Source organism: Medicago truncatula, chromosome 3, assembly GCF_003473485.1.
Source record: "Medicago truncatula cultivar Jemalong A17 chromosome 3, MtrunA17r5.0-ANR, whole genome shotgun sequence".
NCBI classification, from domain to species: Eukaryota; Viridiplantae; Streptophyta; class Magnoliopsida; order Fabales; family Fabaceae; genus Medicago; species Medicago truncatula.
In genome coordinates this window covers 49,304,166-49,321,382 of record NC_053044.1, presented here as the reverse complement: position 1 = coordinate 49,321,382, position 17,217 = coordinate 49,304,166, and the positions used below count along the sequence as shown (strand labels likewise).

Below are 17,217 nucleotides of genomic sequence, written 5' to 3'. Positions count from 1 at the left end.
TTTGTCTTCTGATTGATAATGAAATGGTTAAATAACTATAGCTATTATTTTATGTGAATAACTAAATTGGGCCAAAAAAATTATGAGCTGCTACAAGTTTTGGTTATGGGTTCCGTTTTTATATATACTGTAATTTTTTTGCTTCACTGTTCTATGCTGAAATTGACAATAACAATGAAGCAAATCATGGTTAAAAAAAAATAAAGCGAATCAAAATTATTTTTGAAGTTAATCAATTTGAATAAAGTATGAATCTTAATTGAAATTAAAGCAGTCAGCTGTGACTCAGCAGTGTGATTCCACTAAATCTATAAATATATAATAAATCGCTAACATATTATTCTCTCGCATTACATATCACTCTTCAGTCCCGCTCGACTCGCAAGGTATTATGTCTTTTCTCTCTTTTCCTTTTCTTCTCACCAAGATTTTAATTTTTTTCTTACGATTTTGAATTCATTCAATCAGAATTTCTTATTTTATTTTACTTGATTATTTATATAGTATGAATCATGCTTACTCTTTAGATCAGATGTGTCCTGATGTTAGACACATGTCGGCTTACACATATGATTACATTGAATTATGTATTTTCTCAAAATAATATTGGCTGTCTGCATGCGTGTTTTATCGTTTATATATATTATTTTAATTGTTAAGTGTGTTTTTTGTATCATTGGCTGTAAATGAATGAGGACATTAGGGAGTGGTAGATGAAAAACAAACTCATTTAGATTAGTCTAGAAAAATTGAGAGAAGATCTTTGAAAGTGAGGTGGAATGGAATTGAGGTAATTATTTGAGATGATGCTTTTCAGAAGACGGAAGTAGGGTGTGATTAAAGTTGGATTTAAGGTCAAAACCCTAATGTCTTTGGACGAGACGGAAGTAGGGTGTGATTAAAGTTGGATTTAAGGTCAAAACCCTAATGTCTTTGGACGAGGTAACCGGAAATTTTAGAGAATCTAGAACTTTGGGCAATTCAAATAATTCAATTGAATTTCCTTCATTTTTAAATGTTTTTGTTTGGATAAAGTAATAAAAAATTTGCTAAAAAAATTACATTACCTCTACATTCCCGCATCCAAACCTAGAGGTTCTGAATTCTCTCAAAAAATTGCATTCCCTCGTCCAAACACACTCTAAAGAGGTGTGCACATGTATGCACCTCACTAAAGGCACAACTCATCGGTGTGTTACCTTGGTGTGTTAAATTCACTCTTTAGTGTATTTGATGCATCGGTTTCCTCTTTTTTGTTAGCTATTCTATTGTGTTCTATTGGTAGGTAGATTTTTGTGGATCAACTAAATATTATGAAAAAGTTATTTCTTGAGTTGTGCACCAAATGCTGGCAACTGAGAAGATATTTTCCATGAAACCAACGGGGCATCAAGTGCTCTCGTGGAGCCTTAAAAAGAAAATAAGTATACTTCTTATTTTGCTTTCTGTGATCATAGTTGTTTGCATCCAATTATATATACATTGTTTAAGGTAGTCAAAGGTAAATAATTCCCTTAACTCAATAAGTAAGTCATTAATTTTATTTAAAAATGTTAATGTGTTTGAGCTTAATGTTATTTCTTTCTGAATTTCACTCTAGATTTCAGAAATGGATGGATCAGCTGGCCCTGGTGGTGGAAACGTGAACGAGTTTCTACGAAACTATAAAATAGGAAAAACACTTGGTATAGGGTCCTTTGGCAAAGTGAAAATTGCAGACCATGTATTGACCGGTCAAAAAGTTGCCATAAAGATTCTTAACCGCAGCAAGATGAATATCATGAAAATGGAAGAAAAAGGTCTTGATCCTTTATATACCAATGACTCATACTCCCTATTGAATTGCAGGACTTGATTTTAATATTTTTTAGTTTTTCCCATTCTTTTTTCAGTAATTTTTTTGTCTTTAAGTTCAAAAACATATGGTGTGTGTATTTGGAGTTTGATTCTTGATTTTCTTAAGCTATAGTTTTCAAATTCTGTGTTTTTGCTTCAGCGAAGTCTTGGTTGATTAAATATGCTTATAAAAAAAAAAAACTTCAATATGTTGCAGTTAGAAGAGAAATAGAAATTTTAAAAATGTTCATGCATCATCACGTTATACGCCTTTATGAGGTTGTAGAAACCTCAACAGACATATATATGGTGATGGAATATGCGGAAAATGGAGATCTCTTTGACTACATAGCACAAAAGGGTAGGTTGCAAGAAAACGAAGCTCGCACATTCTTCCAGCAGGTATAATTTCTTCTGTTTTGAGTAGTTGAGAAGCGTATACTTCGACAAAATATTTAAGCTTACTTCTATATTGAAATCAGATAATCTCTGGTGTGGAGTACTGTCACAAGACTATGGTAGCTCATAGAGACCTGAAACCTGAAAATATACTTTTGGACTCAAAAAAGAGTGTCAAAATTGCTGATTTTGGCTTGAGCAGCAACATGCGTGATGGTCACTTACTTAATACAAGTTGTGGAAGCCCTAACTATGCAGCTCCAGAGGTTTGTATATCTACGGATTTTAGATTTGAAATTGAATAAGTTATTATTGTTGACATGACATTGTTCATTTTGATAATTTACATTTTCTTCCTCCTATGATTCATACTTCGTAGTCAAACTGTCATTTATTGCAGGTTATCTCTGGGAAATCTTATGTTGGACCTGAAGTAGATGTTTGGAGTTGTGGTATAATTTTATACGCACTTCTCTGCGGCAGTCTTCCTTTTGATGATGTAAATACTCCACAACTCTTCAGAAAAATGAAGGTATAATTTTGTTTTTGTTTTTGAGTTTGTGATTGTGAGGACTAACAGATTTTTATCACCCACCACTGTCATGTCATATTTATTGGAATATGGATTTGGGCCTAACTCATACCTTTAAACAAGTTCGTTGGTGAAGGTTACTTCCAACTTATAACCATTGTTCATGTCTTATGACTATCTAATGTAGCTCTCAGCAATATTATTTATTTACTGGTTTTGAGCTTGGCCTTTTCCTTGTGCTGATGGAGAGTTATGACTAGGCCTGAAAGGCATAATTCTTTTACTAGGACAATATTAACATCTATTAGAGTATTTAATTTATTAGTCGATTTTCTTCATTACTAAGTTAGCAGGTCGAATAGTTAATAATATGCACATAGTATTAATTTGGGGAAATATGCCAAAAAAAATTGCTGGTTTCTTCAACCTATCAAGATCGTGAAATTTATACCATTCTACTCATCTATCAACTTTACACTCATTTCAATCCACAATCTCATGATTCTTTTCTGTCAGAGTTCTGATGCATGGTCTAGATTGCTGTAGAGATTTCAGTATGCAGTTCGGTCTCATGTATTAAAAGTGCACTGTTAATAATAACTTTGAATTAACCTATTGGACGAATTCTTTTTTAGAACTCCATAACTCAAATCATGTTTTAGTTTTATCATTTATCTCTCCAATGATCCTCTTCGCAAATAGTTTTTATTTTGCTTCTGAAGCAGTCCTACTATATTTTGTTATAGGCTGGGATATATACTTTTCCAAGTCATCTTTCTCCTGATACTAGAGATTTGATAACAAGGTTGATTGTGGTTGATCCCATGAAAAGGATGACCATACCTGAGATGCGCCAACACCCATGGTTCAAAGTTGGTCTGCCACGTTATTTGGCGATGCCACCGACAAATACACTTCAACAGGTCAAAAAGTTTTTTTTTTAAGGGTTCTGCTTTCTTTCTGTGTTGCTGTGGTGCACTAGTATTACCTATGTGTTGAATATAATACGGTTCTTGTACTAATCAGCCAAAACAATTTCAGCCAATATTGTGATTTTGCAGATTGATGTGGACATTCTTCAGGAGGTGGTTAATAGGGGATTTGACAAGAATCAATTGATTGAGTCCCTTAGCAACAGGGTGCAAAATGAGGTTTGTTCCATTCATTTTCACATTACATACCTGCCTGCCAGATTGCTTCTTATTACCATCAATTTTATTTCAGGGTACTGTAACTTACTATTTGTTATTGGACAATCGTTTTTGTGTTTCCACTGGCTATTTTGGAGCTGAATTTCAAGAGACAAATGTGAGTTTGATTCCTCTTCAATTACTTACAATTTCATTAGATGTCTATCTTTGAAGTGATTCGGTTATTTAGCTTATATTTTATAGTGATAAGAAACATTTTTAAGTTACTTTTAAATTGTATCCCCGCGTGAAGTGCGTTAGTCTCAAAAATGCCTGTTAATAGTATATTCCCATGAGTAAATCGCACAGTGAAACTCATCTTTATAGTAGTTGTTTTTGCAGTATTTTACCATGGAAATAGTGTGTTTTCTCAATGATATTGGTTTTATGATACGACTACTCAGGATTCTAGCTTGAACCATATCCACTCCGGTGAAGTTGCTTCTCCAGTTGGTGGGCACTGCTTTTCAGAGAATATGGATTATCAAGGAGTAGGAATGAGGCACCAGTTCCCTGTTGAGAGAAAATGGACTCTTTGCCTTAAGGTGTTGTATATTATTTGTTAGGTTTTTCGTATCAAAACTGGATTCCGTAATGATTTTATATTACTTGGCATCTATAAATTATTCCACCATCACAAGCAATCATTCCTAGCTGTTAATAAATTAATTGTTGTATGTTTGTGATTGTTTCAACCGATTATGTTTCTATTACTGATGTCTTTAAGTTGTTTGTTCTGTTCGTTGACTTTGTGATAGTCTCAAGCCCAACCTCATGAGATAATGACTGAGGTCCTTAAAGCTCTGGAACAATTGAATGTTTATTGGGAACAAATTGGACCCTATAAGATGAAGTGCAGAAGGGATGTTGGCATCCTTGGTCATCATGGAGGAATGGTTAACAATTATGTGGTCCTGTTCAAAGTGCAGGTAGTTACCCTGATAATCCTAATCTATGTTGCATTCAGAGTTAACACGATTTTTGTACCTAAAAACGTAAACTCTTTAATCTCAGAGAGTTAACACTCGATTTGCGGAACATTGATTACGACATACTCTCTATCATAATATTCTCAATACAATTTTTTATTTTCTTATGAGATAGAGAGAGGGGGGATGAGAGATGAGAGAGAGATAATGGAGAGATAGAGAAACGAAGAGAGAAAGGAGAGAATAGGGAGGGAGAGAGAGAGAGAGAGAGAGAGAGAAGAAAGTTTAAAAGAAAAACAATCTCAAGAAATCTCATCTTTTCATGAAAGACTTTTTCTTGTTAAAATTACACTACAAAATCCATCTCCCAAAAAAGAGAGTGTAAATTACGAGTTCGAGTATGCTCCATTTACATAAAGCTCCATTTATCCATTTAAGTCTATGGATGCATGACATGTGGTAAAAACACATCCAAAGGCTGAGGTTTAATATTAAAACAACAATTAGTTGTGTTGATAAAAATAATTATCCACTCCCCTCTTCTTCTCATCACCGTGTCTCGCTCCTCCCCTATCACAAACCATTCCATGGCTGCCCTTCTCCTCTTCCACACCCTTCTTCACCAACGTTCAAGCTACATCCAAGCTTCAAAACTTATTTAACCTTATTATTTAATAGGGTTTCACAATCAATTTACTTTTTTTATCTTTGTAAACAGTGGCGGCGGTACGGGGCTATAGAGGCCACGGTCACCCCATATTTAGAATAAAAAAATATATACATTGAAGATGAGAAAAACGCAAGAAGGGGGGTTGAATTGTGTTTTCTTTTTCTCAAGATAAAATCTTCTTCTGAGGTTACTTCATGTTGAAAAACGCTTCTGATGTGATGACACTTCAGAGGCAGTTGACTTTGCTTCTGATGTGCAGTTCAGAATTGGATGCACAGCGGAGTAAAACAGAGTAAGAGAGAAGAAAGAAAGAAAGACACAGGCAATTATACAGGTTCCTTCCACAAACCGGAAGTCAGTCCTGTCCCCCTTGCACTTCCAAGGAGAGTTTCACTAAGTTTAATCACAACTGATTACAACTGCTCAATACTGCACCTAGTATGAGACTTCAAATTGCTCAAGCACACAAGCAAGAGACTTCCTATGCTCAAGCACTAAAGCAAGAGACTTCTATTCAAACAGAATTATACAGAAAATTGTTTGAGTTTGAACACTTAATATACAATCAGTGGTGTTCACAATACAATGCAATTGAAAGACTCTATACTTAAGAATTTCTAAGATATATCAAATGAACACAGAAATTCTAAGTGCTTTTATGTGAAACAAATTTAGCAGAGTTTGGGCGCTTTCAAATTGTTGTGAGTTGCTCTCTTGTTTGTTCACTTTTTATATCTTTAAGTCTTGACTCCTTTATATAGAGGTGTGAAAGAGTCGTTGAGATCTTTAAGCACGTCAAATAGAGTCGTTCAGAAATCTTGATCAATCACCAATGATCTTTTGCCTGATTTGGTTGTTGTCCTATGAAGGATCAAGTTCAAATCCATTCCTATTCTGAAGGAACATTTCTGCAGGCAGAGCTGTTTTTTTTGTCTTGTAGCGTAGACATAAACATAGTAGTGGAGGTAGTGGTCGTACACTTTGTAACAGCCCGATTTTTTTAGCTAGATTTATTTTAATTACTTTTATTATGTGTTTGTGTGTGATTATTTGTGCTTGTGTGTATTTAATTGTCATCGGGTGCATTTATGTGGGTTTCCGTATTAGAAGGGCATTTTGGTAATTTTGTGAAGATGGGTAAAATTGTAATTTTAGTGGGAATTGCTTTTAGCAATTAGTGAGAACCCTTATTTTACTAAGTTACTAGTGTAGTGATTAGTTTTTACCGTTAGTGACCGTTGGTTACATTTTACCGTTATTAATTAAAATATCGTTTGGAGTGTAGTAATATTTTTGGTTTGAATAGAAATGGGTTAAGTCCACTAGAAACTAAGTTAAGCCCACTAGTAGAGATAACACTAGGGTAGTGTTAGAAGAACCAATTCATTTTCATTTCACAAAACATTTCTAGAGAGAGAAAGTGGGAAGAGAAGATAAGGGTTTGGAGAGAAGAACTTGAAGAATCCAATTGGGTGAGCTTAGGAGCTAAATTGAAGCCTAGGTTTGGTCTAATCTTCATCTAAGGTAAGGGGGTTAGTCTTTACCATAATCATATTCATTCTTTGCAATTTTTCATGAATTGTATGAAATGGGTTGAAAGGAATGAATGGATAATTGTTGCTAAATTCGTGCTCCAACTTTGATGATATGTTGTATGCATGAATTGTTGATGATTGTATGATTGTTGGTGGAATTACATGTTTAAATAAGTAAAAATGATAAGTTATGAATATTGTGCTCAATTGGTGAATTTCTCCTAAGTTGTCATTAATTTGAGATGTGATGCTTGTTCAAATGATGTTATGAATGTTATTTGATAATATGATTAATGAATAATTGCTTGGGTTTGCATATTCATGGATTGTTGATGAGAATTTGAGTTGTGTTGGTGTTTTGGTGAAAATGAAGAGTTAGCTCAAATGTCATAGTGACCTGTAAACATGTTCTGGAAACATATTTTGGGATTTGGGAATCAAATTGGGGGATTTTGAGTGAAAGGGGCTCCAAACCCGTAAAATTTCTGCAAACCTGTGAAGGTTCGCTTAGAGGTTCGCTTAAGCGACCTGTTAAGCGAAGCGAACATTCATAGTATTTTCTGGGTTCAGTTCGCTTAAGCGAACTGTGAGCGAACGAGTGAGCGAAGATTTCTGGTTGCTACTGGAACTCGTTCGCTTAAGCGAAAATGTCGTCGCTTAAGCGAACTGGTGAGCGACCAGAAAGCGAACAAAGCGAGTTGCTACTGTAACTTGTTCGCTTAAGCGAACCAGAGGGTCGCTTAAGCGAACAGCTCCAGTTTCAACCACCTTGATCTTTCGTTCCGGGTCTTTGGGGACCAATCCGAGTTTTCTTAAATGATGTTTTGAACATGTTAAACCACTGTTAATTCCCCAAAGCCTGCTGGAACGATGATTGCTTGCATATACTTTGGATTTTTTTTTAATGAGTCTTAACTTGTGAAATTTTGAGAGTTCCAAACTTTGTCGGAAAACAGATTTTGTAATCCAATGGTGATTGCAAGTGAACCTACAGCTCCTATAGACTTAGGTGATGCTTGCAAGGGTGGTCAATATCTTAATCAAAGTAAAATGATATTTTGAGTGGGAAATAAAAGGTTGTGAAAACGGGATTCCTTTATGAACTTAAGTTGTGCTTGACATAGTGTGATGAACCGAGGACGATTTAACTTCCTACATGTATTAGTTATCAAGATTAGTTAATAGTGTTCCACTTGTACATGTTGTTTTGTTGCAAGTGAGTATGGTGAATGTTCACATGATTAAGTGAATGGTGTGAATGATATTATTGATTGTTGATAATCAAGTTGTTTGTGTGATGATGAATACTATGATTTAACTGTGTGTGGGCATGTTTTCTTGGTAATGCAATGTTGTGAAGATAATCAATATAATTGGATGTTGTCCTATATATTGAGTTGAGATTGAGAATTGTTGTCGCATTATCGAGTCATTACACATGTCCATGCATCATAGTCGTTGTTGCTGTAAAAGGGATGACTCTTTTACTTCGAGATTATTGTAAGGCAGGTGTGAGCCCTTACAATCGATGTGCAAGTGGCATCGAAAGGTGACGACCTTGTTGAGATTTGGTACCGCATGCATTTATGTGTCCATAAGTGCATATCATAGCATGAGTCCTATGTGAATTATGTGATGGGTGATGAATTGAGATGAATGAATGTTGATAATGATTGTCTATGATTGATGTTGAGAATGAATATTTTTGATTGGATAATTATTCATGTGATTGATATATGTGGATACGAACTATCAAGTTGTGGTATAAGTATTTATGCATGGCTATTAATATTCAAGTACATGATATTAATTGATTTGATTATTATCTGGATTATGTTAATGTAATGCTTACCCCCAGTGGTTTTAACCGACTACTTGCCTATATGGGTGAGTAGACGTTGTGCAGGAGTAGTCTCGGTGAGTCTTTGCTTGGGATATCGGGAGCTTCCTCCGATATCGGTGTCGTGTCGGCTCTGATCTAGGCTTGTTGTGTCGGTCTAGATTAGGTTGTTATATTTCCTTTGGATTATTATTTTTGTTGATGACTACCCGTATGTTTGGGTTTTGAGATTTATCTTTAGGATATGATTTATTTGCTCATGGCATGTATATATTTGATCACTCTGATTTATATTCCGCTGTAACTGTTGAGAATTACATACATGTCTATCGGTTTTTGAATTTTGAATAAGATGTAATCTCTATTTCTTGAATAAATGTATTATTCGCATGTTTAATTGCTTTAATAGAAATAGGAGCGTTACACACTTCGTACAGACGTACTTTGTCAACGCTCTTTGAAGGATAAGCATCCAATGCCTTCAAATCCTTTCAAATAAACTGTTGCCACCTTTTCTTCGGTCTTTCGCTTTCTTAAGGCGAGTTTAAATCCATTAAACAGCTATTTGAAACTTTAGGTTGCATCTTCTGATGAACTACAGTTTCTGGTGATATACTGCTTCTGATAGAATTGCTACTGAACTTGCTTCTGATAAACTCGCTTCTGATGACGCAGGTGCATTGTATCTTAAGGAGCATTTTAACTTCAGGAGCTTCTTTAACTTCAGAGGCAGATTTCTTCATATGCTTTAAGCTTCTCTTTTTGTTGATATTCTTGCTCTTTATTTGTTCTTTCAGGATCAATTTAAGATGTCAAATATTGTTTATAGACCTGTACACTTGAACAAATATTAGCTTATCCAATTGAAAATTTTAATACTTTGTTATCTTCAAAACTCTTAAGGGTTATTATTGCTAAACACATTTTGTTCCAACATACACTACAGCTAAAGTATATTAAAATGTTTCATCAAGAATAATTAGGTTATCGTCCGCCCAATTAATCTAATTAAAATGTTCTTTTCTTTTGCCAAAAAAATGTTTATTTTTTTTACCATGTTATGTTACTAGATTAATTGGCAGCTAATATCATTAATTTTATACTTTATATTATTTTAAATTATCTCATATTTTGTAAACTATATCGATACGGTCATTTCCACAACACGTTTTAAGTAAAAATAAACACGCGAATATATCTCTTTTTTTTTTTGTTAACCTTGTAGTTCTCATGGTATAGGGGCCATGGTAATCTAGTGTCTGGGTCAGGAGGTAAGTATAGACTGAACAAGATTTGTTCCACTCAAGAATCAAATTTAGGTTCTCCTGAACAATTTATCCTTTGGTGAAACTCGTTAACCATCTGAGCTCATTTTCTTGGTTAATCGATTGTCGTTTTTGTGTTTTCATAGAAATATACTTTTCATTTCCAAACTCTCTTTTGAAACAAATTTCAAAGTTACATGCAAAATATATGGTTAAATATGTTTTTAGTTTTTACAGAATTATGAGCTTTTAAGTTTAGTCCCTGCTAAATTTTAAGTGGAAGTTTAATCATCCATAATATTGTATTTTATAAGAATAGTCAAACGAATTATTTTTAGTCCTCAGAATAGTCCATATAGCAAATAAGGACTGAAATTGAACAAATTTTTTTGAGGGACTATACTTAAAAATGTATGATTTTGTAGGGACTAAAAACATATTTAACCCTATAACATATGCACTACTGTTTTTTTACTTTTTTTGTATGTTAAATATATTTACCAATTAATGTTACTCATATTAAATATAGTTTAGGGTTTTTTTTTAGGGATAGTTTAGGGTTTTCATATACCTTATATATTTAAACAATTATTCTCTTAATCAAATTATGTTCCTTGTATTCGATCCCCTAGTTTTAAATTCCTGGCTCTACCCCCTGTTTGTAAACCTACAAGTCTTATGGTTTTATGGTTCATACTCCGAACACAGTTTTCTTTCTCATAGCACATATCGTTAGGATCTATTTTGCTATGGGGGCTTAGCGAGGTGGGAATATATTACACCATAAATCAGCCGCGACCGAGGTATTCCTTATTTCTTGTATCTGCATTGTAATTATTCGAATACAACTTTCCTTAATTTCAAAAGCTCCTTATAGAATTGCATAATTACTTGTATTGTAGAAAATTATTCTGTATTGTTTTAACCTCTTATGATTATTATGTATTATAATCTGAATGTCTAATTCAGCTGAGGAGATCATGAACCCACCGTCGTCGAAGAGATTAAAGCTCAACGATAGTGAAAACGAAGATAGACTCAGTGACTTACATGACTATATTATCCTCCACATACTGTCTTTTCTGAACGCTAAAGACGCGGTTGGAACTTGCATTTTGTCCCCAAGATACAAGGATCTCTGGAAACAACTTCCAAATCTTACATTGTGTTCCTATGACTTTCGAACTTTCAAGATATTCACCAACTTTGTGTCTAAGGTTTTATCTCTTCGTGATTCCTCTATCGCACTCCACGCTCTAGAATATTCCAAGAGTGGTTGCATTGAGCCTCGCCAACTCAAAAAGGTTGTGAATTATGCTATTTCACACAATGTCCAAGAGTTAAAACTATCTTATCTGTGTGACATTGAACTAATTTCCAATAGCATCTTTTCATGCAAGACTTTAACATGTCTTAAGCTCTATGCTTACCCTAGAACAGATATTAAGGAAAAAACATTGTTTCCAAAATCTCTCAATTTGCCAGCATTAACTATCTTGCATCTAGGGAATTTCGCCTTTTGTCCCAGTGATAATAATCCACAGGTCGAACCATTTTCAACCTTTAAACGGTTGAATAGTTTGGTCCTTTACAATTGTGCTTTGAAGGATGCAGTAACCCTTTGCATATCAAGTGCCACACTAGTCAATTTTACAGTGCGTAGTTACTCCTATGATTATTACAAAATCGAGCTCTGCGCTCCATGTCTTGGTACATTTGCTTTCATTGGTAAACCATTTCAGAAATTATCTGGGAGCAGTCTTTCTTATGTCAAGCATGTAGATATTGATGCAGAGATTCTGTCAATGGAAATGGAGCCTCCACTGTTTCTACTAAACTGGTTGTTTAAGCTCACTAATACAAAATCATTGACAGTCACCGCAAGTACTCTTCAGGTACCATAAATTGGCAGGTTTTGACTGTTGCTTTCTTTTTAAGATGTTTTTTCTTATATCGATCTAAATTCCAAAATCAATTGACATGCATAAGATTGATCCACCCTCATCCCTTGTTTCTTAGGTTCTCTCCTTAAATTCTGATGTATTGAAGATCAAGCTCCCGTCCTTAGGTAACTTGAAGTCATTGAAAGTGAAAAGGGAACCACTTGCATATAGGTTTCGCAAGATGCTGATGGAGGCCAAGTTACAGGAAATTAAGTCGCGGAAAGAAGCTGCAAAGTTAAGAAAATCGTTTAAAGCAGGATTGGAACCATCTGCACCCATACCCGATGGAATAATTAACTTCTTGCTTCAAAATTCGCCATCGGCACAAGTTTACATGGTAGATTGCTGAGTTTGCAACTTCTTAAAAGAGATTGTTATAACTGGTTTTGTTTTTGTTTCTTTCTGTTTCACTTTTATCATCAATGGATAGAGAAACAAATTGTTCAAATAAACTTACAAGAATGTGTCCAGTTTCAACTTAAGTAATCTTATGTGGATGTGCTCTATTGCAAGAATTAATCTGTTGGTTAATATTTCACAGTAATGTGTGTGGCTTCTTATTAATCACATGTTGGACCAATAAGAATTAACTTCTAGCTTATATTAGGATATTATGTTCACAGCTGTGATTAAAGTTAATTCACATCATGCAATATAAGTTAAACTTTGCAGCTTATAGGTACTTCTAGCTTTGCAAGATTGAAGGCCGTGAGATTTTTGAAGCCACACACATTATGCAGACAATAAAGGATACTGAATTCAACAAATTAATCATTTATTTGTAAACAAAAAACAAATTAAACAAAAGCAGTAAATGTCATTTTATTTAATATTGAGTTCTTATAAGAACCGTCAGTTACACATAATGTCACTCTTTATTACTATTGATAGTTCAAGTATTGAACACCTTATTTTAACACGAAAGTGAAAAAAAACCAAGACCTAAACCGGTGGAGGAGGCGTACTTAGACCAAGAGGGTTAACAGGATCAAACCTAACAGGAGGTTTAACAGGAGTATGCCTGATAGGGGCACGTTTAACAGGGGATCGAGGCTTAAAAGTGGCAGGAGGCGCGTTTGGATCAAGTGTGCTAACAGCAGGATCAGTTATAATAGGATCATTAACTGGATTAAACATAATTGGATTGATCTCAACAGGGACACGAGGGCTAAAAAACGGAAGCCTAAAACGATCAGGTTTGTCAAATTCAGCTTTAAGCTCTTCAGCAAGTGCAGTGAAAGTAATTAGTTGGAGGAAAAGTAGCAACAATGCTACGGTTTTGGCCATTTTCCGTGTAAGAAAAAGTAGGGTGAAAAAGTGATGTTGATGTTGTGAAAGTGTGAGGGTTGATTTATTTATAGGACCTTATGCCCGTAATCATTGGAGTTTTTGTATATTTATAGTAAATGAATTTTCCTAAAATAAAATTGTTTCTTCAGTGAATTCCCAAATTCATTGAGCTGTATTTAAAAAATCAAATAATTTTTTATTTATTTATGGGTTTTAGTGCAAGATAACATAAGCAACAATTTTTTTTCTCTTGTAACTAAAACAAATATATGCAGCCATTTGGGAAAGAAATACTGAAATGTAGAAAACTAAAGTTAATATTAAAATAAATTAGTGTACGAACACGTGTTGTGCACGAAATATGTTGACCTTTAAAAATTTTTTACTAAACAAGATATAAGTCTAAAGTTTTTAAGAAAATAGCAGTCTAAATATTTTCATTGCAATTTTTAAAGCAAAAATTTTAATTTTATTTTATTTTAATGGTCAGTGGTGAAATTTTCTTGGTGGAGAATATTGAGAGAAAAAAGAGAGACAAATGCTAGTAGTCACAAAGAAAAATAAAAACTAAATAAAATATATTCGAATAGTAGGAAACAAAAAGAAGAGTATTGTGATGTAAAAAATGGTAAAAAGCAAATGAAATTTTGTGATTTTAATACATATATTAATGGATATACGTAGTAATTAGTGAAAAATTGAGATTGAGTGGATTAATACATATGTTAATTAATGGAAAGAAAAGAAGAAGCTGAAAATATGGATGCTAGACTGCTTCCTCAACAAACAAACAAAAACATGGGCGCTAGACTGCTGGTAGTTTTTTTTTTAGACAGACGAATTCGCAAATGACTATGAAACTTACGCAAAAGTGGATAAGCTTTTTTTTAGATAGTCGAAATGTCAATTAGCTATAAAACTCACAAACAAGTTGAGAGGCCGTGGTTCGAAACCCAGTTATATCGTTCGGTCTAAAAATTTCAGCATTTTATAAATTGAGTTGAGGATTTCTGGACTACATGTATTTTTTTGTCAAGAAACCTAGTGGTCAAAAATTCACACATAAGTAAGATGTCTAGAGTTTAAACCTCAATCACTGCATATATAATGCAATGTTTACCGACTGACTTAAGGCATTTTGAATTCATTTTTGTGAAATTGTTTAATGCAACCATTAAAATTAAAAGCATCGACTTCTTATGTCTCTTTCTTTTAAGGAAAATACATTTAATGCTGTTTTTACAGGCATTTTATGTTGTTATTACAATCCATGAAAAATACTTATGGACAATCAATTGAGACTCTTTCCATTGGTTTCCAGAATGATACCTAAACTTAATCACTAAATTTTCATTGATTTTCAGAATGAGACCTTAACTTAATCACTAAAATTCCCTAAAATATACTTTTTTAGGGATTCCAAAAAAATACTTAATCGCTAAAATTGGTGATAGTGTTTTTAAATTGTTTTTTGTAAGAATTATTTTCAATTATTTTAGATCCGTTTGATGGTCAGGAGGGAGACAGAATATGATACATTAATTATATCCTTCTTAAATCTCTTATTTGCTGCACCAAAGATATATAATAAAATAAACCATTTTCTTTTCCTATTATGACTTTCCATTGTAATTTTTATCGTGAGTATAGGCTGGGTTATAATCTATCTTGATTGGATTAAAATATCATTCCTTATTTATTATCGTGATATTCTGTCATTTTTAAAAGAGCATTGTTATTTATCTATAGAGATTTTATCAAGAATTAATCAAGAAAAAGTCTCAACCAATTAAATTTATTATTTGCTTGCAATCAAGGGAGATAATGATATGTAATTAAGAAAAGGTGTTAGCAAATACACGGTCTTAAAATTTTCTTGATACAGTTTGTCACTTTATCTATCATTTCCCTCTTTAAAATGTTTTCATTTTTTAAATAATGATATCATATATTTGTTATTATAAGTAATTACATGTCATTTTTACAATATTTAATTAATTATGAGAGTAATATTTTTATTTAAATACAATAATATCCTCTTTATTATCATATGAGCATCAAACATGTGGCTCGATTTTATTGATCAAATTCAAAAAATATAAAGTTGGCTTTTATTTTAGTTTTCGATTAGTTAGAACGTGTTAGATCAATGCCACGTACAATTGCTTTGCTAGGAATGAATCGTATGAAAAATTGCATTTTTTTTTCTTGTAAGGAAACTTGTAATTGTTTATATTACATCTATCCTTAAATATAAGACTAATTTGAGCATAAAGATTAATTAAATACTTTTTGCATTATTGAAAGTATCCCATTATTTTAGATGTATTCCATTATATTTTTGTCAATAATATTTTGAACTCATTCTTATCTATTGAAGAAATGTAGAAACTAGAATCTGTTTGTTTGTGCTTACTCATGCACATATTGATCACAGATAATTTGTTGCTGCATATGAAGCTTACTTGTATTATTTTAATACTTGATATCCTGTTTGAGTATGACTTTTAAGAAGTGCACAAATAATTTTAATACTTTGAAAAATTGCTGATTGGATTATTTGTGTAGTAAAATATCAATACTGATCATCTAATAGGGTACAACGGCTGTTGACCTACTGCATAAAGTATAAAGGGTCATGCACAACAACGTCCAAGTATACGGTTCCTTGAAGAGGAGGACTCTCAATGTTACCTGTACACCTCTGATATATTCACAACTATAGAGGTGCTCCATCTAAGTTCACGTAACCCCACTTGAATTTTATCAATGAACCTGACTTCGATTTTTTCATCTAAGTCATATGCTAACTGAATTCGAGAGATAACCTTAGATTTTTTGCATAAGAATGGATCTGCACCCTTTTTCTCTATCTTTTATCTGTTTTTATCCATTAGATTTTCATCGCTATACTATTAAATAAAATAAAACATTTATAGAAGAAAATTGTAGATTTTAACATAAGAGAAAAGATGAATGTAATTCAAGCTTCTCTTAGAGAGAGAGACGAGTGTAATTTTTTCTAATATGTTTTGCATAATAAAAGAGAAAAGTATATGTTTTGACATAAGAGGAGAGATGATTATAATTTATCCATCTCCAAATTATTTTATAAGATTTAAAAGGTTGTATCGAAATACTTTTTTAACTTAACAAAAGAATAAATACTTTTTTAATATTTAATGGTTATTACTAAAGAAAAAGATATTTGCACTGGTTTTGATAAATTTAAGAGTATGATAGATTCAATCGAGAAGAAGATGTGAACATTTATCTTTGATTCCAAAAATAGAGAGTTTGAGTAAGAAAAAAAAAAGAGTGACTGAGAGGGAAAATAAATTAATTATATATATATTTGATATTTGATTCAGAAGAAGATGTTAATTCCAAAATACATTATTTTTTCAGAGGACAAATATTTCTTTTATTATTTAATAGGGTTTTCACAATCAATTTATATTTTTTTCTTTGTAATCCTAGAAGTCTCATGGTGTTTATGGTTCATACTCCGAGCACAATTTTCATTCTCAGAGCACACATCGTGTTATGGGGACTTAGAGAGGTGTTGAATATTTTACACCATAAATTAGCCGCGACCGAGGTATTCTTTATTTCTCGTTTGAACTTTCCTTAACAATTTTCCTAAATCATCATTCCCAATTTCACTTTATGGGTTTCTAGATTGTTTCTACATTGCAATTTTTCAAATTCAACTTTCCTTAATTTAAAACGCTCGTTATAGAATTGCATAATTACTTGTATTGCAGAAAATCATTTTGTATTGTTTT

The 17,217-nt window shown here is 33.0% G+C and overlaps 1 protein-coding gene across 1 annotated transcript; it reads left to right on the top strand.

Annotated features, from left to right (window-relative positions):
- Positions 1-1,609: 1,609 nt before the first annotated feature.
- LOC11429829 (SNF1-related protein kinase catalytic subunit alpha KIN10) lies at positions 1,610-12,488 on the top strand. Its single transcript, XM_024779027.1, has 12 exons — positions 1,610-1,799; positions 2,054-2,238; positions 2,319-2,501; positions 2,636-2,767; positions 3,514-3,697; positions 3,827-3,918; positions 3,992-4,075; positions 4,362-4,502; positions 4,716-4,886; positions 10,157-10,202; positions 11,166-12,091; positions 12,246-12,488. The coding sequence occupies exons 1-12, from the start codon at positions 1,610-1,612 to the stop codon at positions 12,486-12,488; spliced, it is 2,577 nt and encodes an 858-aa protein (XP_024634795.1).
- The last annotated feature ends 4,729 nt before the right edge of the window (positions 12,489-17,217 follow it).

Excerpts from the sequence above, each read along its gene's own strand:
- LOC11429829 (XM_024779027.1), top strand. The coding sequence starts at position 1,610 with ATGGATGGATCAGCTGGCCCTGGTGGTGGAAACGTGAACGAGTTTCTA. Across the intron at positions 1,800-2,053 it reads CATGAAAATGGAAGAAAAAG|TTAGAAGAGAAATAGAAATT; the intron begins GTCTTGATCCTT and ends AATATGTTGCAG. Across the intron at positions 2,502-2,635 it reads CTAACTATGCAGCTCCAGAG|GTTATCTCTGGGAAATCTTA; the intron begins GTTTGTATATCT and ends CATTTATTGCAG.